The sequence below is a fragment of the Falco naumanni genome, chromosome 5 (genome assembly GCF_017639655.2).
Source record: "Falco naumanni isolate bFalNau1 chromosome 5, bFalNau1.pat, whole genome shotgun sequence".
Taxonomy (NCBI): domain Eukaryota; kingdom Metazoa; phylum Chordata; class Aves; order Falconiformes; family Falconidae; genus Falco; species Falco naumanni.
In genome coordinates, this window is record NC_054058.1 from 35,485,725 (window position 1) to 35,510,203 (window position 24,479).

General features: G+C 47.4%; 2 protein-coding genes across 2 annotated transcripts; one reads left to right on the forward strand and one right to left on the reverse strand.

Moving 5' to 3' along the window:
- The first annotated feature begins 9,061 nt into the window (after nt 1–9,061).
- On the forward strand, nt 9,062–12,406 carry ATF4 (activating transcription factor 4). The gene is made up of 3 exons (XM_040595972.1): nt 9,062–9,508; nt 10,603–10,917; nt 11,466–12,406. Exons 2-3 carry the CDS (start codon nt 10,701–10,703, stop codon nt 12,314–12,316), a joined length of 1,068 nt encoding a protein of 355 aa, XP_040451906.1. The 5' UTR covers nt 9,062–9,508; nt 10,603–10,700; the 3' UTR covers nt 12,317–12,406.
- Nucleotides 12,407–20,958: 8,552 nt separating this feature from the next.
- RPS19BP1 (ribosomal protein S19 binding protein 1) lies at nt 20,959–23,362 on the reverse strand. Its single transcript, XM_040596688.1, has 4 exons — nt 23,230–23,362; nt 22,998–23,138; nt 22,604–22,701; nt 20,959–21,652 (listed from the first exon to the last, which is right to left on the reverse strand). The coding sequence occupies exons 1-4, from the start codon at nt 23,276–23,278 to the stop codon at nt 21,518–21,520; spliced, it is 423 nt and encodes a 140-aa protein (XP_040452622.1). The 5' UTR covers nt 23,279–23,362; the 3' UTR covers nt 20,959–21,517.
- Between the last annotated feature and the right edge of the window lie 1,117 nt (nt 23,363–24,479).

Sequence of the window (24,479 nt, forward strand, 5' to 3'; positions counted from 1 at the left end):
ATATCACGTACGCTTTTTTTTCCCTGATACTCCTTGCCTGTGTTGTTTTGGTTTTGTTTTTTTCCTTTAATCTGCTCTGTGGTAGAAACGGATCAGATGAGATCAAGCGCATTTCATGTCATAAGGAGTCTTACGGGAACAGCTAAAACAAGCTGCTCTGTGGAATCTGTGCCAGGTATTACCCACTCAAGTTAATGCCCCTGGAAAGCCTAGAGCTTGCAATACATGTTTAATGTATGCGGTGGTTTGCACCTTTGCATAAAAGTTGTCCTGGCATGAATAGGGAGGAAAGATCAAAAGATATGGGTTTGTTTAATGTACAGAAGAAATAATTGAGGGGAGTCATGATAATTATTTCAAGTATGGAAAAGGTTGCTACAAAGAAGCAGCACATAAATGGTTCTCCAGGCTGCAAAGGCTCAGCACCTCTTTTGTTCTTAGCCTAAGGTACAAACAGCTTAGGAGGAAGGGGAATTTTTGAAAAAGCAAAATAGTTTGAGCACTTTCTTATATAACCACAGTCCTGTCCTGGAAATGAATGTAGCAGAACTGACATTTTACTTATTTGTTTATTTTTAAAATGAAGAGATACAAAAATAAATACATTCCAGCCTGACTATTCTGTAGCTAATCTTAGGCTGGGGGAGAGAGAATGACTGTATCTCAAATGTGAGATTATTATGCTAAAGTGTTGAACTGTATGATGAATGTTTCTTTTTTCCCCAAATACTTAATCACCTCTGTGTTTTTTTAAGGTTTATTTTAATATTCTGAACTCCAGAAAAGCTGCAAACAGCTGCTGCTTTTTAAATTTAAGCTCATGGAAAAAAGAGGAGCCTCTTTCAAATAAGGAGGTTCTCTTCCAGGTAAAATAAAATATATTGGCCCACTACCTGCCCTAGGTACAATTCAGTGGCTCCAGCATGGCTCACAGAATCTGGGACTGGATCTTGAAATGTTGGGCTTTACTCACAGATGCAGCAAGCAAGAAATGGGAGATTCTCCCCCCTACCAGTGAAACCCAGTATTGGCTTCCAGCCCTAGGAGGACTGCTGCAGTCTAGGCACTTGGGGAACTGTTTGAGGTATCTGGATTTTGTCAGGCTGAATTACGATCTGAGTTTATGATCCAAGGGATTCAAGACATACCCTCCCCCTCCCTTTTTTCTTTTTTTCTTTTTTTCTTTTTTTTTTTTTTTTTTTTAAGATTAAACACCTTAGAATAGCTGTCATCTAACAAATGACTCCCCTGCACAATCAGGGATAGCAGGGTGTAAAAGTTTTACTAGCATACTCTAAGGACAGCATTATTCACGAGTCACAGATCACGAGTATGTGATCCTGTGGAATAATCTTGCAAAAGGCAAGGCAAAAGAGGGTGGTCAGACCAACAGGTAAGGTAGGGAAGATCTGAAATAATTCTCTATACAGAAAGTGTTCTTGTTGTTTTATGAATAGCAGGAGAGTAGGAGAGGGTTTAGCTCACAGAACTCAAACTTTTTCATCATCTTTAGCTTTCCTAAGTGCTCACACAGAAGTCAGTTCTGAACAAAATCACTTTAAATACACTTGAAGTCAGATTGATTTTTATTTTGCTGCCCTGGTTCAATTTCCCTGGCTCCAGTGGCCAAGTAGCTCTTTGATCTGTCTATTAACACTCAGTGCTAAGCTTCTCAGGGAAAAAAAAAAATATATATATATATCAATTCCAACCACATTCTTCACGAAAAGCCTTCTCAGTACAAATAATGGGCAAAAGTTGTTTGTTTGAGTTTTCAGGTTTGTTTTGGATTTTCTTTTTAAGGCAACAGTTCCCTTGTTTCAGCGCAAGCCCACCTTCCCCTGCCTCTCATTGTGGTGGAATTGTCAGCGTTCCACAGAAGCACATACACTACCATATATACACAGAATATATATATACACATATACCACATAACATATACAGTGATCTATTGTCCCATCAACCACCCCACTACAATGATCCCAGTCCTGTAAGACCATCTTGTCCCATTCTGCTTAGCATTGCAAAGGACGGAGACCTAACAGGCAACAGACGGGAGGGTGCAGATGGCAAATAATGGACTGTGTAGGCCCGTTACTTGTTCCACAACAGACATTACTTCAAAACTAGTACTGCCCCCGCAGGCTCCCTACGCCCTTCGAGAGGCAAGAAGCAATCATTCCTGGAAGGAGTATGGCAGAGACATTTTTGCCTTCAAATTCTTGAATTTATTTAGTACAGAGGATAGTTGTAGCCTTGGACATAATGACTACTACCACTTATATAGGTAATATAACCTGAATTATATTCAACTCCTGGTTGTTTATAGCAGTGGTGATAACACTGTTAGAGGGCCTGAGGTATGCTGAAGCAAAGGTAGTACAAGACACAGTCATCCCACAGGCCACAGAGCCGCAGCTCCCATGTTGCTCGTTAGAGAGCATGTTGGCAGGGGTCCCAGCTTCCTGGCATTCCAGTGAAGGTTGGCTCTTGCAAGCGTGTGAGCAAGGCACAAACCTTCTCTTTTCCAAATCACTGCCTGTGGCCGTGACAGAGACAGCAGAAAGTATCTAGTCCAGTGCGTTTTCTTGAACAATGAGCTAGTGATTTGGATTAGGAACTTTTCTTCTCTGTCTGTCTTTCTTTCTTTTTATTTGATAATTTTGTAATTTCTTTCATATGTAAGAAGAGAAAGTTAATAAAGAGTGATCCCTGTGGCCTGACAGACTGCACACTTCCATGGTCAGACAGAGCCTGCCCTGCCTAGGGGAGACCTGTATTTGCAGTAAGCGCTCAGCACCAAATCAGTCTCACTGAGACAGCATGACTAAGGTGAATGGCTCAGATGTTACCATCCTGAGATGTTACCTCAGACCCAGAGATGTCTACCATCATCACAACCTCAGGACAGGACCTGAACAGTGTCTCACACTCCGAGTGCCAAAAGAGCAGGCCAGCAGCACCTCCCCAGCAGAGGTGGGTTGCCATGGCTGGTTCCTCAGACAGACCTGGCTTTAGTCTCAAACCAGCGCTCTCAGCAGTTAAGTGCAGAAACCTCCTCCTGTTAAGAGAACAGCAAACCTCCCTCACCAAGCTCCACAGCGATACCGGTAACAGTGGCAGTGGACAGCCACAGCACCTACTCAATACAATACTTTGGCCACAAAGTCTTTTCTGGGGACTATTATCCAGCTTGCCCATGGCCAGTCCCCCTGTAATGCATCTGGGGAGGCTCTGCTGAGGCCACCCACAAGCTTATGCACAAGTGCAGGGAGCAGAGCAGTCTCAAAGTCTTCTGAAAGAACCTGACATTGTTTGCCAAATCTCCTAACACAGATCTCAGGAGGGAAAATGACAGTTATTCAGGAAAAAGCTATAAACTCAATGATATCACAACTGCATTAACATCTGCCAGGAATTTCTCTCTCCTCCTCTGTAAACAAGAATATTTTAAAACAGATTGAAGTCTGCTGGTAAATTCCAGCCACAGAACAGCTGCTGCCTATGAAGAGTGGAGAAATACTACTGAATAATGTCTGCAGTGCTCCTCCTCAGGGGCCTGGGGAGCTACAGCCTCAACAGTGATTTATCCCCAAATGAGTTTCAGAGCTTCATCTGAACTACCTGGTTTGTCAGTGTTCCTGCTGAAGCTGCCTGCCAGCATCAGAGACAAAGAGATCTCACACGCACACAAGACATCCCCATGATTCTGTTTTATTTCATTAATAGAGTATACCCATTCACAGTCTCTCTTCCTGGCCGTATCAAGACACTCTGAAGTTAGGTGAAGTTAAAAACAAATCCCCAGACAGAGTACACAGAGCATAGTCTGGTATTATCAGCCTTTCATTGTGCATCCCCTCTCACTGAATAGAAAGACTGAAATGACTAAAGCTCAAATAACTTTTCTACCAGCTTCTGACAAAGCTGCTGCTTTAGATGCCAGATTCAGATGCCGTATAATTGCCATTTTTTGGCTACAGCAAGAACCCCTTATTCTGACAAGTCTAAGGGGCACTGAGAGACTGAAAGACAAATCCACTGAAGTGGTGACAGGCTGTTAGCTCACCCACTGGTGTCTGTGGCTGTCTGAGATGCTGCACTCTCATAATCTGTACCCGCTTGTCAGGCCTCAGCTCTTGCTAACTTCACACTGCTAGAAAAGAAGGAATGTTCATTGCTGCTCTCCTCTTCATCCTTTTGCACAGAAAGGCACAAGGTACCTGGCATATGTGACTCCAGCAGATGCTGATAACATACAGATCTGGTGCATTTTGATACGCACTAAATACACAGTCTGCGGCGGAGGTCACATGAACTACAACCCTGTGAAGAACAACAGTTGCTATGAGATATGTTTCTGTTCTTCTATTGCTTGGACAACTGGAAGGCTTTTGTTTGTGTGCTAAACAGCTCCCACATGTGCTAATACACATGAGGCGTTATTCTTGACCTCCAGGTCCTTTCATCATAATAAAACAAGGCTGGACATGGAGAAAACAAAAAAAAAATCCTGCATGGTCTGAACAAAAAGTCAGCACATACCCCTCCCCGCCTTTCACACATATTTTTTGCTAAACATCATTTTTAGCCAGTTGTAGCTTTGTTCAAGAAATTCATGCTTGGGCAAGTTACAAGTTAAAACTCACCTCCCTCTTACCAGATCTGCACAACATTTTTACCTGTGGCAGCTGGCCACAGCCTGGCTGATTCTGAGTAACTAAGCCTCTGGAGAGACGTATTTTGTGAGCCATCAGCATGTGCTTGGCATGCCCACGTTTGTTCAGTAAGAAAAATGTAGGTGAACAACCAGGATTGTTTCCATATCTGTCTAAAATAATTGAACTGTAAGTTGCAAATGTAAATTGCAGATTTAATGCTTTTTTTTCATTAGTCTCATTTCAAATGTCAGTGATATTTACATAACAGGATAGAAACAGAAGATAGTGAGGGGGTGGGTAAGCAATGAATGATTTATTAGAGATTCCATTTGGTGTACTAGTCCAAAACAAACCAGGCAGAGCATATGGCTAACTTATTTTCTGTTTGTATGTAATAAAAGATGGACACTAATACCTCCCAGCCTTATCTTTAATCACATATATTTGCTTTTCAATCTAGTTTTAAAATGGAACGCCTATAAAGCAATCCCTAAAGAGCTTACGATGAGAATCTGGCAGAAAAGATGCTTCAGATATCCGTTTGTGCCACATGAGGAGAGAAGCAACTGAGCACTGCAAATTAGCCTGTGCTATAGAGGTTGTAGGTAGTTCTCCCTCAAAACTGCTCAGAACGTCTAGCTGCTTTGCCTCATTTCCCCATTGTCTTTCCCTTGGCACTTTTGTCTCCCGGAAAAATTCCTGCTGGTCTCTGGAAATGATTTGCTCATTGAAGTGTGGAGTAAGGCTTCCTGTCCCTTGTGATGGAAGGTTCAAAGGACAGAAATTATCACAAGAATCCCCTTGGGGTTTGCCCTCACACCCATCCTCCTGCAAAGCAGGCAATGACCCCTCCTCCCCAGCCACCCCAGCAGGGCCCAGCGCCCGCCAAAAGCCCATTCGTCCCTTCTCCAGGGCACTGAGGCTCAGCGGGGCCCAAAGCTGCCTGCCCAGTGCCACCATGGGGGTTGTGCACCCTCCTGATGCAGCATCTGCCAGCCCTTCTCCCTGGCTGTGGCTTTCCCAGCACTCCAGGAAAGAACAAATAAACAAATACCTCTATCTCCGTTACTTTTGCTGTTTACCTCCCTGGCCCCAGCAATATATACTCCCCACACACACACACTTTGATCCCCTGCTACAGAGGCCCATGAGTATTTCACCCCCACTGACAGTCCCTGAGAGCGTCCTATACAGACTGTGTAGGCTGTGCAAGGAGATGTTACTATGGAAACATTTACGTCCTCCCTGTCTTTTGTGTACTTAATAACATAGCATTCAGCATGTTTATCTCCTGTATACTTGCGGGTGGAAGAAGAAAACCTCTTCGCCTTTGCAACTTTAACTTAAAAAAACAAACAAACAAACAAAAAAACCCCCACATATATTGACCTTCCATCTTAATGAAGGAGGAATGTTCGTTTTTCACACCCTGGTGCTGCTGTTTGGCCGGAGATGGCTTTCTGCAGTGCTGTATTTATTCAGGGCAGTTCATCACTTCCCAGCAAGGTCACTTTGGCCTCTATCCTGCAGTGAGCTCTGCATGAGCAGCTCCTTTTGCCGGTGGCTGGCTCCTTGCTTCTGGGTCAGGATGGAGCTTACCTATCACAGGAGCTCTCTTTGCTGAGGTATGGCACCCAGGGCAGGAAGGTAACATCCACAGTGCTAAAGCTGTTAACATGTCAGCAGAAGTTCACTGACCATGCACACAAATTAATCTTCATGCAGAAACTACCTTTTTTACACTGTAAATTCAATTTTCTTCTCAATCTCTGAGCCGCAAATCTATTCTGTAATACTGGAAAGGAACACTTTTTAGACACTTTTGAGTTAGTAGTGGGTAGCTAGTAGTTCTCTGCACAGAAAAGACTCGTAATTTTTTTTTTTTTTGTACCAAAATTCCCAAGGAATTGTTACTTGGGCTTAGAGAAGTGTCTTCTACCTCAGTCAAAAACTCTAGCCACCAAGGAAAAACTTCTGATGTAATATGTGTAAATGCAGAGAGATGATTTATAAATGAATTGGGGATATAGCTCATGATATTATGTAACAACAGTAATTCTGCAGTCCTTCAGGAAATGGGGAAAAAAGATGCTGTTCACTAAATGACTGGCTTCTGGTTACTTGATTTCACTTTTTGGACTGGGGATTGTTAAAAAAATTCTGTCTGGAGCTCATAACGCAGGCAAATTTCCACATTAAGTTTACACCCAAAATGGAAACCATGCAGCTAGGAAACAGGCAGATCTGGGTTAAGTTCCTCACTGCATATTTCATTTTTGCTTGCATGATTCTTTCTCGCACATACCCAGAGTCCTTTCAGTGAAATCTATAATTATCTTTTCAAGATTAAGGATTGGGTGTGCATAGCATTTCTGTTTATTTAGCTATGATGATGGTTGTACAATCACTCTTTTCACTTAAAGGAGGGGCAAGCAGGCATGGCAGGGAATGTGAGAGCTCTCCCTTAGCCAGTGAGGACATGAAGATGCTGTCCACCCAGCCACCCAGCCAATCACCCACTTGGCTACTTTAAAAACTGCCGCATTCTCTAAACTTCGCTTTGAAGCAAGATCTGCCTGCTCCATAGTGTATTTATCAGAACAGTCATCTTAGATCACTCAGTTGCTGTTGTGGTGTTTTCTGGCGTTGGAGCACATTTTTCTTTGCCTCCTCCATTTTAATGACTCATTCCAAAATCTGTGCTTGCTTCTAGACACATCCCCCTCCCCCCCCCCAAAAAAAGCAAACCCACCCCCCCCCCAAACCAACAACCAACCAAAAAAAAAAAAACCACAACAAACCAACATGGAGGAAAAATTGCTTTTTTCATTCAGCAGCTAGTGTTCAGTTTACAGATGTGGAATGACATACTCTGTAGGGATGATGTTAACATCAGACTGCTAAAAGTAGAAACTGGGTCACACCTGTCCTCGCAAATCATCAGTCAAGTTGTTTAGTAAGTGCCAGGCAGGTACACCTGAGCAAACTCGGTGAAGGCTGTGGCTTTACAAAATACTATTGAGGCCCTAACTTAAAGATAGTTGTATTAGAGAAAATAGCGGAGCATTTTGCAGACATAGTGGAGAGCAATTTGACCTGCAGGATGATGATTGAACAAGCAAAGATTTACTGCAGCTCTCAGAGCTGACGGCAACATGGAAAAACAACTGTTTTTCAATCTGGATAACAAACACAGTGAGAAAAGCACACAGGCACCAATCTTCCCAGCTCACCAGAGCTGGCCAAAGCTTGTCTGACCTGAGTGAAATGATGAAGGGACTGAAACCAGTACAAAATTGTTTACCCCCCTGAGTTTCCTGCTGGGTTGGCTGGCTGAGCTGGCTTACTAAGGGCCAGAGCAGCTGGTGGAACTGTATAGCCAGGAATAGGGTGGGGGAGGAGGGAAGGCTGCCTTCTTTCCTAGCAGAAAGTCGATTTAGATCAGTAAAACATAATGTGAAACTGCACTTTAGTGATCCATCAATGCTGACATCAGTCAAGAGTAAAGTCTGCACAGAGAACAGAAAAGCAACTGTGTAAGTGTGAAACTGCATAGTAGGAGAGGAAGTTCTTGTTCCTCAGCTGGGAAATAACCAGCTTCATTTTCAGCTCTTGCATAGGCTGAAGTCACTAATTAGACTCATGCTCTCGGCTGCTCAGCAACATGGCTCTCCAGCAAAGCTCCACATGAACAACTCCAGGCTGATACTGTGCCGGGGCTGCTGCAAAGCCGGCAGGCACAGGTCAGATACAGATGCCACCATACACACAAACAACCTACGCCTCGAAGCAGCCATAATCTAAGCGCTGCATGCGTGAGGCAGGCAGGGAGGGAAGGCGACGCGGCCCTGGGCCGACACTATCTGCGGGAGCAGGAAGCCATGGCGGCGCCCCGCCTCAGCGCTTCAGAGGAACCGTGCCAGCACCTCGGCCTGAGCAGCAGCTGCCAGCTCCGGCTTGGCCTCAGCAAGACTTCGTGTGGCGAACAAAAAAGGCCGTTGGAAATTAAAAGGGGGAACACGTCCTGTTTCGAGAGGGACGAGTCAGCGACAGCACAGGACTGTGGTAAGGGGCGCAGCCCCCACTCCCGCCCCAGACGCCATTTCCCGGCCCCTGCGCTCCTCGCCGCTCCCCCCCGCCTTCCCCTCAGCATCTGGCCTCCTTCGGACCCTGGCCAATGACAGCGCACAGTGCACGTGAGCAACTCGCCTCTAGCCAATGAGCACCCCCCTTCCCACGTGGCGATCTGCGTGACGCCTGCTAAGCGAGCGCGCCGTCTTTGTTGGCGGTTGAACAGCTCCCCCCCCTCCGGCGCCAAAGCTCCTCGCGGGAGGGGCGGGGGGAGCGTCCTCAACTGCTCCGATCACGTGACGCGGTTCGCCTCGCGGGGAGGCTGCCGACGCGGATGTACACCATGTAGTCCCTCCGCCGCTGCTCCGTCGTGGAATGGTAGCTTTTGTCGGCGGTTCCTGCGTTTAATTCGCAGCAGGCTGACACGAGAGAAGCCCAGAAAGCTAGGTTACAGGCCAGCGGGCGCTGGGAGAGGCAGGTGACGCTTGGCGGAAGGACACCTCACAGCCGGATCTTGTTTTGCTTAAGGCGATTCCTATATAAGCGCGGCACGCAGGCGGTGCCACCGCATTGTGTGTCTGTTGCCAAAAATAGAGGTTGTCCTAGTGTGTGTACGCGCAACGCCTTCCCGCGCGGCGCGGACCGAAGCAGCCTCCCCTCCCCGGGCCGCCATGGCTCTTTAAGGGCGGCAGGGCCAGCGGCGGCATCGGCCAGTGCAGCAGGCGCAGCAGCAGCGGCGGCGGCCTCGGCACATCCCCGGCATCTGCAACCATGGCGTGAGTACTGTGTGCCAGGCATGGGGGTTACCACTTCTGTGTGGCGTTAGTCGCACTCTTACCCCTTTTAAGTGGGCTTCGAGGCTGTGTTTATCACCCGTATGGTAATGGGTGGTATCTGCTGGGAAATAAAAGATCGGGGGGGGGAGGCATCCTTGTGGGGCTCAACTTCCCCGGGGCGGCGGGTGCCAGAAACAGCAGGAAATGCCATTCCAGAACACATTACGAGAAACTACTGTGTTTTTTTCCATAAAGACAACTCTAATTCCTAAATGTCCGAGAATCTTCCGTTCGCTGGAATTTTCGTGGGTGTAAGAGCAGTACCCTCTCTATGGAGGGTGTACCCACACCCCGCGTGGGAGCGTGTTTCTGTAGCTTCTGGAAATGGGGTATTGGAGACACCGGGGTTCTGAGAGCGTAAATACCGTCTGGTGTATAGTCCCGAGTTAGATAAACGGGGGCTGCTCGTAACCTGGCAGCAGTACTGTACTCCGTGTAATACCGTAGCGTTAAGCCTCCCCGATGATCTGGAGAGGTTTCATAAGCCTCTGGAAAATGTCTGACACTGGGTTCGGTTTCTCACCCAGACGCCCTTTTGCCGTCAGCTCGTTTCAGAGAGGTCCGCTGTCCTTTTCCACCGCTGCCTCCCGGGTTCTTGGCACGGCTGGGCCACGCGAAGCCTGGGCGGCAGCCTGAGGCGCCCTGAGCTGGAGCCCCGGTGGAAACGTGGCAAGACACAAAATGGCGGCCGCTGCCGGGGTGGGGAGGAGGATGCGGCAGGATCGCGAAATGGCTGCGGCTGCCGGCGTGGGCGTGAGTCACGGCGGGTGGGTGGGGCCGGCGGCCGTGCCCGCGCTGGGGCGTGAGGGAGCCGGTGGCCCGGCCGGAGGCTCGCACCTGCGGCTGGCCCTGGCGAGCCAGTAGTAAGAAGTCAGAAAAGCGCAGAGATGATGTTGCGGAGGCAGAGAGCAATCCCGAAAACGGAGAAGTTGTACAAGCCTAGAAAGTACCACCATACTTCCTGAGGTGGTATTGCTGTTGAAAAGGTACTATGTTGGTCAAACAAGTGCTGATAATTCAAGTTTTGTTCGCAGGTTTTTCAAGGCACCGCACAGCAGCATTGCTGTAGTCGACAAAAAGACCCTCTACTTGTCTACATCCTTCACCATCAAAGCATTAAAAACTGTCGAAGATGAGCCTCTTGAACAACGAGATGCTGTTGGGGGATTCATTATCCCCCTTCAGCCAGCCGTGTTCGGTGGCTGAGGAAAGTCTGGGACTCCTAGATGACTACCTGGAGGTGGCCGAGCCCCTCGGTTCGCATGGGTTCTCCAGCGACAAGGCTAAGGCAGTCTCCTCCAATTGGCTTGCTGTGGACAGTTTAGGCAACACCATAGATAGCAGCCAGGGTAAGGTATTACTTATTTGCATGAAGTGCAGCAATTAAATGGCACATAATCATAATGTGTTTACTAATGTTCTGATTAAAAAATGAAGTTCCTAAGATTTCACAAATGCGTAGGCAACCTCACATGCATATCTCTGCTTGGAGAGCATGTGTACTGCACTGCTTACACAATACAGAATTGCTGGTTGCTGGACTGGCATATGGTAAAGTGATACTTCTGTTGCCCTTTTAATAACATACCAGCTGTTATGGTACTGCTCCCTGGCAGAGGTCACAAGAAACAAGCATGGCTGTATGTTTCGAATGGCCCCGAATTCTTCTGGCCTCCAAGTAAGAGGGATGGAATGTTGGAACATCTGACAGCTTAGATTGTACCCTGTAGTCTTCTGCAGCTAAATGGCAGGGGATTCCCCCCCCCCGGTTGAATTTTTTCATACTGATATGTGAGGGAAAGATGTTAAAAGGTGTGAGCTGCTCGGTGATTTTCAGAAGCTTGAATAGCATTGGTGACTGTTCAGCTGAACTGGTAATCTTCTCTTTATTGTGCAGAGGATGCCTTCTCTGGCATGGAGTGGATGGTGGAGAAGATGGATCTGAAGGAATTTGATTTTGATGCCCTGTTAGGTATGGAACATCTGGAAGCCACCGTCTCACCAGACGAGCTGATGGCCACGTTGGAAGACACGTGTGATCTCCTATTTAACCCTACCATCCAGGAATTTCACAGCAAAGAACCTTCACTGATAACTGACCTAATTGCCCATCTCCCTGAATCTCCAATTGGAGCAGATCCAATGGCCCCATTGGCTTCCCTTTGGTCTTTTCCCCTCTCCCCAGGGTCTCTGACTTCCACTCCAGACCACTCATTTAGTTTAGAATTAGGTAGTGAAGTGGATGTTCTGGAAGGAGAAAGAAAACAGGAGGCCCCCACCTTTGTGGTAGTGATCACCAAGTCCGAGAAAGAGGAGGAGAACCATTCTGATGATAGTGGAATATGCATGAGCCCAGACTCCTACCTGGGGACACCCCAACATAGTCCTACCAATTCAGTTGGATCCCCCAATGACAGCCAGTTCCCTGCAGATGCCGGCTGTGGCTCTGTGCGGTCCAAACCATATGATCATCCTGCAGAGAAGGTAGTGCCAGCAAAGATAAAAGGAGAAAAGAAAATAGATAAGAAATTGAAAAAGATGGAGCAGAATAAGACAGCTGCCACACGTTACCGGCAGAAGAAGAGAGCGGAACAGGAGGCGCTGTCTGGGGAGTGCAGAGAGTTGGAGCAGAAGAATCAGGCCCTGAAGGAGAAAGCAGATTCCCTTAGTAAGGAAATTCAGTACTTGAAAGATCTGATTGAAGAGGTACGCAAGGCCAAGGGCAAAAGAGCTAGAGTCCCCGAGTAGGGTAGTCGGCTGTTTTTATGTGCATGTATATAAGCTTGCTGCTAAAATGTGTATTGCTGTCTAATAAATTATTTTATAGTAAACTTGCAATTCTGGTGTGGGCTAACTGGGTACTTGCGAAAGCATCACTTGCACTGTGTGGAAACCCAACAAGCTGTTGGGTGAGCTGCTCGTGTCTTCAGAGGGCAATACAGCTTGGAACTGTTGTGTGCTGCTTGTTCCACCAGGCAGTGGGATGCGTTGCACAGGGTGCTTGGGATCTTTATTTGGTAATGGTGACTAAAGTGGCTCCTTGCTCACTTAAAATTTACAGGGTGGTATTGTACTGAGATGCCCTGAGTCAACAGCAAAGAAGGGTCTATAGAAGATTAGATGATAAAAGATAACACAAGGTCAGTGAAGACCATGGTGGGAGGTGGTTTTTTTTTGGTTTTTTTTACAGTCTCAATATTCTGAAGTAGGTGAATGGAACTGGGTACTAAAACATGAGTTGTGAAAGTGGTATCTTCACACCAGTAGGTGAATTGGGGCAGGTGGGTGAGGTTACTCCTGTTGCTCTTAATGATGGAAGGTGTCTGTGTACCAAAGTGTTGAAAGACTTGGTTTCTCGAGTCGGCCACTGGAGAGTCAAATTTGGAGGTGTAAATGTAAATGGAAGGTGCTGGTGTGCTGGAGCAGTGTGTGCCAGTGATGTGGGCAGGGGTTGTTGACAGCGAGCTGCAGCCGGGCCTGGCTCCCAGGATTGCCTGGCTCAGCGGGGCTGTGGCGAGTTAACGCTGGAGCGTGGCAACAGAAAAGATGGAATAGGGAGAAAAAAACCCTAAGCCTGCTGTGATGGTGTCTGTCTGTGACATGTTGCAGAGAACTTGAACACCAACGTGAGACAGGTAGGAGCCTGTGTAGCAGGGTGGCTTCTACCTGTAGATATTAATTAGTGCTCTTCTGTTAATGGGTAGGTCTGTAGCCACTCAATGCAAGGAAATGGTTGTTGTGGTTGCTTGTAGTTCAGTGAGGGTCTGAACATTTGAGGGAGCTCCACATCCAGCGTGGCCATATTCTGCTAAAAGCTTCAGGATTTGCAATGTGCCATTTTTAATCATTGTGGGAGGGTGGGGGGGTGTTGGCTGCTGGTACCCACATTTAGCAGCACCTAATCCCTGCTTGGCCTGCTGGAACCTGCTTTGGCATGTGGATGTGCACATCCTTCCCCAAGGAGTTAAAATTCCTTCTCACTTGCACTGACACAACCCAGAAAGCTGCCCTGCTCAGACACCTGCGTGCCCCAGCCTGGCTGGTGGATGCAGGCAGAGCTTCAGGCCTGGCGTTGGCCAGCGCTGGGCTCCAGGTAGTGCTGGGATGGGGAGGGAAAAAAGTCCATAATGATACTGGGAAATTGTCCAGTTGCAGCCTCGCAGGGGTCCTGGTTTCTGACACTCCGGCTCCTTACACCCTCAAGTCAGGGCTACAGTCCTGCAGCCCTGTTTGTTGCCCGAGCCGTTAGCTGATGGGTGACGGGTAACGGCCTTGCGCTCTGGGACCCGCTGTGCAAAGGCTCCAACAGCAGGCAGATGAAGTCGGTAACTTCTGGCAGCCGGCAGCTGCTCGCGGCAGGGAGGGCAGAGCGGGCCGGGCCCTTGGTGGTGGCTTGACCTGTCCGTGCTTACAGCTAGTGCCTGGGTGACGTGGGTGTGCTGTTTACAGTACAGCACAACCATGCCCTGTCAGGAGTTAGGGCTCATGCCACGTTGGAAGTGGTATGTGGGTAACTAAGACCCTCATCTTGGCTTTCGTGAGACTGCAAGTTTCCTGAGGAGTGGTCTCAGCCTAGACCCCTCACCTTCATGGGGAGTATCTGCCCCATCGCTCACTGCCTGGGCAAGTGCTTTGGCTACTACGCGCTGTATAAATGGGACGCACTGCAAACTGCAGGCACATCGAGGTCCTGCTTAAGTGCTGCTTTGTTCTCCAGAACTTGCCGGTGACCGCATGCAAGGACAAGGGAGTGTTTTGTTTTGGTAGGTAGAGCAGCCTAACAGGTTTCTTTCAGATCAGCTGGACCTGCCAGGCTGGGGCTGGGGATAATTAGAGGCAGTAAAGCCCAATGAGCAGGACAGTCTCCCTTGATGGATCAAATCTGCACCTGAGGTGACAACGTGTGGTCTCAGCCGAGCTGCAGAGAACATGGCAACTCACGTGAGCGTATAAGCAAGTGGCTTGTCTGTGCAGGGCAAACCCCTCCTTTCCCCAGAACCATGCCCCTTTCCAGCCACAGGGCAAGCACCTCCACTTCCCTTTGAGCCATCGCAACTTCTGCTTAAGCCTGGCAGCAGCCCAGGCTGTGGGGCAGTGGGTGTACTTCGCAGCCCTTACTCAGCTTGCCCAAAGCCTGGAAAAACTGCCAGCACATTTACCCCCCACCCCAACCCCACCCCATGGCAGGGCTGTCTGTGAGCCAGTCCTGACTAAAATCAATTTATCAATTTTTCTTTGAGCCCATGCTCTGCAGACAGACGAGGCAGTGTCTGTGCTGGCCAGTAAATACATGATTTTGGTTTCTACAGTCCTCCAGAGAGTATGTACCTCCAATTTACCAAATTATACTTACTCCAGGCAAGGAAGATCAGAGCTGGAACAGGAGACAGGAATGCGTGATGCATCTGTGCTGCTTTGCTCTCTGCCCTGTATCCACATTTTATAGGACTCCTTGCAGGAGAACCAGAAATCTGCTCTTAGAGCTGTTGGTGTCATGATTTGCTGAGGCTCTGAGGTTGCAGCTTTGCAGAGGCATCCGATATAGCAACCTTATGCAACGCTTGCTGAAATGATGCCATGTTTCCATACATAGTAACTTAGTTAAGATTTTACACAGGCTGGAGATTAGGATTGGCTCTTCCGTGGCATTTTCCATTTAGACCTTTCCTCCAGGCTTGTGTTAGGCACAGCCAGCATCACGCCACTTGGCTCTGCATCCCAGCAGCTTGTTCAGCCCGCCACAGGAGGCAAGGAACACTGAGGACACTGTCACATAACAAACTCCAGCCTGTAGCAGAAAAAGTCTAATAGCCTCCTGGCTGGTGACTGATTTTACATTTTGCAAACTGCAGGAGCTGTCTTCTTTTTCTCACAGCCTCTCTGAACAAATGTGCTTTAATCGAATCCTTGTGGCTTGTGTGCAGTGCAATAATACCATGTCCAGAAATAGACTAGTGCATAAAACACAGGATTTACCTACACTCAGAGGAGCCCGGTTCTTCTACATACTTGGAAACAGCAGAATTCCCCCAATCTATATTATATAAAACCTATTTGAATCTGAAGTTGGCATGGCTGATGGGATTTCTGGTTCAATTATATTTCCTCTGAATTAAGGGCAGTAAAGTGGACTTCACACACAGAGTGTGCATGACCCTCAGGCTCCTGATCCATTTTGCACTTCATAGTAAGCAGGACTCCAGTACTTCCATACATAACCAAACAACTCCCAGTGGTTCACGTCTCACAAAGCTGCTCTGACAACATATGGCCTCTTTTCACAAGCTTGTTTCTGCTGTTATACAATGATACTTATAACTACCTTCCTCTTCATTCTGCCTTTAGAGAGAACCAGGTGCTTGCATTTCTCTTTGCAAATGAAAAGAGGAAACCACCACCACTGACAACTTCTCCACATGCCTGCATGAAGAACCAGATGCACCTTTGCAGCATGCTTACAAAAATAAACCCCCAATTGCAGCTTTAGAAGATGAAGAAAGAATGATGACAAAATCTTCCAAATAGATTTTGCCCTGGCAGAAAGCCCAGAAATAGCTGCAAGGACAGGCTGTCCTTTGGGAGGTGAATGCTCCCCCAGCACTCCTGAGCTGGACTGGTAGGAAGAAAAAGAAAGAAAAAAGGGTTATTCTGATCAAAACCATTTCATAGAGTGGTAGGTAGTCCAGTCACAGCCCCCTCTCCTCCGGCCCCCAGGCCATGTTGTTTCCAGAGAGCAGTCATATGCCTCCTGAAAAAAATACATTTCTTGTCTCACCCACATTTCCCACAGCCTTGTTAAGTATTGCCTCACCTTTTCTTTAGGTAGGGTTCAGCTTCTGTTCTTGAGATATCCATATACTTTCTCTGTTTTAAGATGTCCCTTGCTTTCTCAGCCCTTGCTGTTGGGTAGCCACCCTTCTTCTCCACTTACTACATCTGTTCCTGATTCAGAAAACCTTTTTTTGTTGTGGGAAATCTATAAATTTTCCAGAATAACAGTAGTTTTCTTTATTTTTCCATAGGCTTAGGCCTTCAGAATCAACAGGATCTATATTGTCCTTTCTATAGGCATAATTTCCACCTTTTGCATGCTGATTTTTTCCTAATACAGTTCAAATAGCTTCTGGAGACAACCATAACACAAATTCCTCTATGTCCTCCTGCTGTATTCACAGCCCTGCCATGCAGTCCAGCATCTACCCTCCTGCTGCATTTCATTTCCAGTACAAAGACAGTCTTGGGGTCTTACCATGAGCATCCCTTGCTGAGCCAAACAAGCTCACTCTTTGCTGAATTTCCCATTGAAACGCTTCAGGCCTACAGGTTGGGCCTTGTGAATTAACAGAGGAGTTTGGTCCCCTGACCTAGGCAGTACTATTTTGGCTGCTCAGGTATCCCAGGTATGCTGTCTTTGCATTATTTTCAGTGCATTCATGCAGTGTCACAAGCCGCTGAATGAAGCTAGCCCTACCCACAAACTCCCAATTTCCCTATTACGTGGGTGCATGTTCTCCAAGTAATGGCTAGCCATCTCTCATTTCTCCTTCAGCTGCTTTTTTCCTCTTTTATACATACACACCCTTTTAAGAAATGGCAGGGAGCAAGTTTCAAGTGCAGCAGACATGTCAGCTTAATTTATATAGGGCAGAGAATTGGCTAAATCTGTAACTCCTCTGCATTTTCATTGCAGTGCGCAGGCAGGCAGAGAAAAAGACCTAGTCTTTGCCTCCCATTAAAAGAGATAAATGATCTTGCTGGCACACACACGGTGCAGCTCAGGACAGACCAGCTTGGCTAGATTACTGGTTAGCCCTGCCAACAGCTAATTCGTTCAGAAAAAGGTGCATGTAACCCTGTAGACAGCTGCAGAGCAACCGTCATGCTTTTTATTTCCCCTGCCCACACCATTAGTGGTTGGCACTGTTAATCCTATTTAATGTAACTATGGATAGACATGCAAACCTTTAATCCATCTCAAACCTACTAACCCTTCAGCCTGCCTTGGCTGGAGTTCCATGTTTTGAGCTGCAAACAGGCATGAGGCAGCCTGCCTTCTTTTACACTCCTCATTTTTAGTTGAGTTGATGGGTATTCTTGTCTCAAAACGAGACACTTCCTTTTGCTGTAACTTTTCTTTTGTGAGTTACTGAGGGCGCTGCTGCTGTACACCTTCTACAATAACCAGCTCCTTACCCAGGATATTCAGGAGCCCATCAGTGTTGTAGGTAAAGACTGAAATGTAAATCAGTTATGAAAAAGAAACCAGAGGCTGAGATTGCCAAAACTTTTTAAGAGCCTTCCCCCCTACTTTTCCTCCACAGCTTTTTCAGCATTTTAAGTCGTCTTTGCCTAAGCAAGTTTTACAGTCAGTCTCTGTTCACTGGCAGCCAGGTTTCTTACTGCCATGTCATTTCAAAGGCAAGAAGTTCATTAGTGTCCTGAGCAAACACGTTTTTTCTTGGTTTACACTTGCAGTCCTGCCCTCTCCTGATACACATGTAATGCTGGTGTTAGCTGGTGTTGCTTTCTACACTAAAGACTTGTTCATATAGCAGAGGCTGTATTGGCTTACATTAGCTTGTACCCATCCAAACAAATTTTCCTATTTGCTTTCCGTTCACGTCATGAGGCAGAAATAGGCCATTAACAGGCCTGATGAATCTTGTTCACAATAAGCTAGCTCAACACCGAGCATCTGGGAACTATTCTGCCTTCTTTAAACGATTTCCCTGGAAAGGTTCTACCACATTAATAACACTCCAGAGCTTTTATTTGCATTTATATTAAAGTTGCTGCTGTTGCTGCCTCCCATTCCAACTCCCTGCTGTGTGTGGGTGGGGATGCACTCTAAGATGGCACCCTCCTCCTTCTTCCCTAGCTCAGCTACCTCTATTTTCTGCTGCAGGATGCTCAGCTGGTGTCGCAGAGCTGGGAAGCGAGCCAGAAGCCCGATGAGCTCAGCCAGCACATGGTGCTCACCCTGCAGCAGCGGGATGTCTCCCTGCGCTGCTGCAAGCTGGAGAGAAATGCTGTCTAGCAGGTCCAGGGGTTGAGGGCTGCAGCGTGTTAGCTTCCAGCATGGGAACCAGAGGTTGGAGGCCAGCTAGGAAAAGCAGCTGTGGCAGCTGCTCCTTCCCTAACCCCCTCTTCTCTTACATGGGGCAGAAAAATCTGGCTGCAAGGAACAGAGAGATGGCACAGGTTGCTCTACGATAGCCACCACGTGGGGTCCCAGTACAGTTGAGGAGCTGGCATGCTCTAGGCATGACTAGACCATAACATAGACAGCTGGAGTATGAGATGTTTAGCTGTAGCTTATCACCAGGCACATGCGATAGGCTGGTACCCATTCTCTCCTCTAGCCTGTAGACATTCTCCTCAGGTCTTGCCCTCATCTACCCAGTGTGCAGGTGGCACTGCTGTCCTTTCATAGGAGCTGCTGCTCTGCTAGGGAGAGGGAAAAATCAAGGCTAGAACACGTCAGATCTTTGCCCTTCTAGAATATTGTTTACATAGAGCCACCCATTCATTCTGCTTGCTTTTCCTTTCTCCTGCAAAATAAAGTATAATTTATTTAAGGATACTGTTTACTGTACAACCAAATTTGATTTCAGATGGCAAAATCCAGTCAGGTAGGTTTAACCTCTTCAACAATGTAATACCTCATGGCACACAGCCCACAAGAAGTATGTTATTACTTTAGTTGGCCCTGGTAGTCTTTCCAGCCAGTAATGAGAGCTGCCATCTAGCTTTAAAACTCCACAGATCCAGGTGTTATTATCCTTGGGGAAAACTGCTCTGGGCCCCACTTTATAAAGTTCCCCATTAACTCTGAAAGAACAGCTTTCCTGTTTACTTACATTTGTAAGCAAACAAGCAGGGTTTTGTACCGAGTGAACCACATTACCCTACTAGTGCTTCTTTCTGGAGCAACAAAGGATGGCTTTTGCTTTCCTCAGCCTGCAAAAGAAGGGCCCAGGAACTGAACAACCACAGAAGCAAGGGTGCGCAGGAGAAATAGGTAAAGGAGGCACAGGGGGTGACATGAAGGACCTCTGTAAGATCAAAGGAACTACCAAATACTGAAGATGAGGATTTGAAACAGAGTATCACCCCAGAAATCTACCTCTTTCAAAACTCAAGTTGTGGCACAACCAGCTTTTTCACACTGTTAATTGTCTCCATGACAACTCCACATGGAGTTGCATGTGTTAGACCAGCTCACATACACGACAGCAGGCACAGACTGTAGAGTTTTTAAGGAGACATGTGGTATATACACCTTTTGATCAACCACTTTTTCAAACACTATTGCTTTCATTCTTTAAAGAAGCATTCTTTTTTTTACACTTTTTAAAATTTTGGGAGCAAGAACAAATGGATAAAGAAGGGAATTGGTCTTTGAACTGTTCTATATTTACCACTTTTGGCTGCAGATAGTTGAACTTGATCCTATTACAAGAAAGCCCCTCCCACATGCTATTACACAATTCCCAGTACACACACTTCAGTATGTTCACTATTTCCCTTGGCTGGACCTCATACATCTGGGTGACCTTCCCTCCCATGCAGACAAGAGGGAAAGAACACAAAAGAGGCAGCAAGAGGACAGCACCAGGAATTCTAATCAGAAAACAGGGAAGGGATACCAAATTCTCACCAGTGCTGACATCTAAGCAGCTGCTGCTCATGTCAGCCAAGCCCCTTGTAAGCAACTCCTGAGTCTAACCAAAGCTTAGCATTAGTCCTTCTCCTTACCTCTTTTTCCCCAAAGGGGACACATTTCCCATTTTCTTAGGTAAGGGGCGGGCAAGGGCAGTGGCAGGCGCTCCCCAGAAGCGCATTTACAGTGGTTTAGCAAGGAAGCGTCTGGAACAACACTTCCACCTGCTGGGCCTTCTATTTGTTGCAACCGGGTATTTAGCAGCAGCCCGATAGAAAAAACATCCCTCCAACCCAGCACCACAACCTCTGGCTCAGAAGGTTTTAACTTTCTGCTGGGACTAACACCTGGGTCACAACCCCTCCTGGGTACAGGAGCAGGCAGCGCCCAGCAGCGCTGCCCTCCTAGCGTGGCTGAACCTGAGTGGGAGGCTCAGGTACAAGCATCCAAAGGACAACTTTCTCCCTGTAAAAGGTCTTCCTCGGAGAGGGGAGACTAAGTAGGCAAAACAGAGGAGTCATCTCCATTCCAACCTGCACTCCTTGAAGGCCTGAGCATGTCAGAAAGAAGATTAAATACATGTGTCAACATGAATCAGATAGGCCATTCACACAACTGAGTCATCCTAAAGAGAGGGATGCTTGGATCAGAACAGTGACACAGTTTGTCTCCATCAGTCGTAGCCTGTCATAATTAATCACTATTACAAAGGCAAAGAGAGGCTGTGTCTGCAACAAGTATTTAATCAAATGACATATGAAAAGTTTTTACAATGACTGAGAAACCTGACAGAGGCTGTAATAAGAACAGAAAGTGCAGGACTCTCAGGTTTAATAGTCTTTCAAAGCATCCTTCCCTTCCCATGGTTTATTACTGCTGGTCCAAAACATTTCTCCATTCAGATACAGTGCTTTAAATGCACTCTGCCAAATAACACAGGTGGCAGAAGGCCTACATCCCAAGGCGGGGGAACAAGATTTATATTTGGCTTGGTCTACCCTTCTACATGAAGGATGTAAGACATGTTGGCTGGAGGGAGATAACTTTAAGGAGAGTGCATCTCAGAGCCAGGAGAACCTCCATGGCTCTAGCTGGCCAGTAACAAGTTCTGCACAGACGCAGAGCTGCTCTGCAAGTATGACATTAAAGCCCACCCTGACAGATGCACATCTCTGATGTACATCTCTGATGTACTACCTCAAATACACCAACAAAATAGCCAGTTCTGTATGCTGAGCACTCAAGCTGCAGAAGGACTGGAGCTGCAAGAATCCCTGTCATGTTGTTTATGGTCTCCCAAAGTATTCTCTCTCAAATTTACGGAAATCTTCCTCAGTAAAGACAGTGCCTTCAGGCTTCTTCTTTGCCATCTTCTTTGGAGGCTGATCTTTGGCCTTCCTGCCTCTGTTCTGAGCAAGAACCTTCAGATAATAAAAAAGGAAAAAAATAAGTCATTGTTATCCAGACCAAACCACAAAACTGTGATTTTCAAGCTCACCTGCAACATCTCTGCTACTCTACTAGTACCCTGCTATAACCTCGAATACCTTCAAGGAAAAGTCGAGAGGCAATCACCGATGTTAATCAAAGCAGGTCACTGGGACAACAGCAAATACCAACTTGGTATATGGAGTCAAATATGAAAACTACTCTCTGGTAAGGTCACAGAGATATTCTGAAACTATGACCTTATTTTATCCTGTCTGTCCATGACACAACCTGAAAACCCAACAAGTTGGTTGAATTCCGTCAGCATTTTCTAATGTATTATCACCTCCTTTCACAACCTCCAGCCTGAGAAACACTGCCTAAACCACTGTTCTATGTAAATTAACAGCCTGTATCTCATAAAGATAGCCCAAGATTCTAGCAGAGTCAGCTCTTCTCCTCTACAAATCCTGGCATGATACTACCTTTTGGGGAAGACCACTGGTTAAATTCTCAAGTTATGAGAAACATCATTCAAGGTGCTATTAAATTCTTACTACATGAGCCAGCACCACATCTGGTTCCTTGCTGAACAGCCTGCAGCTACAGAGAAGGCCAGGTCAATAGACAGTAAGGTGAAGGTCTGAACCAGGGCTTCTTTGCCAGCTGAAGCTACGAAAAATCTTTGATAATTAAGAAAAGCCAACAGCTGTCAGTACATTTTAACTAGTATCAGAAAACATCATAGGCGACAACATATCAACAAGAGTTTAAAGCTTAGTAAGTTATTTGCCAGTGCACACAGAAATTCCTCAAGATCATTTGCAACCAGAAACTTAACCTGACTCCTTTGCACAGGGTCTAACTGGAAGATCTGGGGATGACTCCCATTCACCTGCGTCCCTCAGCAGAAGCAGACTCCCAAACAGAAATGACAGTCTTACTTGTTCTGTGATGGCTTTGTTTGCAACAAATTGTCCCTTCAACATGTACTGCAGGTTTGCTCTCAAGTGATTCACAGCCTTCTTCTTATGATACTCTTCTAAAACAAAGCAGAGAGGGATAAAACACATCAGCTGCTCATCCAGGCAGTATGCAGAGAGAGACAGAGAAGGATCAGCAAAGTCCCGGGAGAAAAAGACAGCTCAGGAACAGAGGCGTGTTCACAGATCAGGCTGTGTTTAAGTCGGGGACACCAGAAGGCATCCAGAAGGACAGGAAGGGATGGATACAAACGACCGGGAGGGTGGTTGTGGGACACCACAAGGGGACCCGGTGCGAGGGCTGTGGAGGGCGGCAAAGCTGCCTCTCTTCCCCCGGACGTGGGCTGGGACTCACCTATCACTGACTTCACGACTCTGCCCTTGACCGTGGCCTTGTTCCTGCGGGGCTCCGGCGCCCTCTTCCTCCGCCTCGCAGCGCCCGCCGCCCTGGGGCCGTCCCGCCCCTCCGTGAGTCCCGGCGGCGCCTTTCCCCGGCCTGCAGCGGGAGGAGGGACGGAGTGACCCGAGCCGCACGCCACGAATCACCCTCCCCACGCCCCCACAGCCCCCGGCCCCCGCGGGCTCACCCGGCGCCTCCAGCAGCTCCAGGCCTCGCCGCAGCAGGGAGGCCGACATGCCGGCGTACCCCCAGCCGGCGGCCAACTTCCTGTGTCTCGGCGCCACGCTTCCGCCCGCGCGTGACGCCACTTCCGCTTTCCTCACCGCCACAGTTCCGGCGCCGCGTGCGGCCTGTCGCGCATGCGCAGAGGGAGCTGCGGCGCGTGTTGGGCGGGAAGGTCCGTGGCGCCATGTTGTGGCGTCGTGTTGTGTGGCGAGTACCTCAGAGCCGTGCTGAGCGTGCGTGGCCCGCAGTGGGCACGCCGGGTTCGTGCTGGTGGTTCTCGTTTACCCGCACTTCTCTCCTCCGCCTCTGCTGTGTGTGGCCCGGCAGCTGGCCCACAGGCTGCCTGCGCTACACCTTCACAAAGCCGCTGCAGTGGGGACTCCGAGGAGCCTCCAGCCATCACAGGTATAATAATAGCCGGCCGGGAGGAAGGGGGACAGCAGCAACGCGGTCATGTTTTGTCTCAGCCAAGGTCCAAACCCCAGATTTAACTCTGCTAGGCTCCGCTGGCACGGAGGTTCACTTTGCCAGAGATTGCAGAAGTTACTCAATATTACTTTATTTATTTAAAGCTTTCTTTCCCCATTTTCACCCCTTTAGAGACTTGATGCTAATGTCTGCTAAATTTAGCTATCATCCGAATAAATCTTATTCAGTTATAGCCAGTGCTGGCAGTAACAAGCTGACACTGGAGAACAGGGAGAGAGGTTTATTGTCTCTCAGACATGTCCTGCAGGGACAAAGGGATACAAGCAGCTCTTACTGTTTTTGATAGTAATGATCTCTAATGAGACCTGGTAACAGTTAAACCTCGGTTCATTAAAAGACATTCATTCTCTGGAAATTGTTCTTCAGCCTCTGCAGATGTCACCTCAATGCCTGTCTTTTTATTGTTCGTTCTCTTCTGAATCACTCCCTGGATGGATCCCAGCACCTTGTGTCAGTATCTGCTGGCGTGATTTATGATGGTGCTAATACATTTTTCTGGACGGGACCTAGTGGGTACTCATTCCTGGCTTCATGGCTGGGGAACGTTAACCATTTAGTGCTTGTTCAGCACATTGCTTCTCAATCTTATTTTTCCTTTTACAGTAACTGAATTTTTTGGTTGATTTGGAGGGACAGTCAGTGGGTGTGTACAGCAGCGCACTTTTCCATTTTCTTGTTTTCTGGTAGTATTTAGTGGAAGATAGAGCTTGCTCAGCTCTTAGT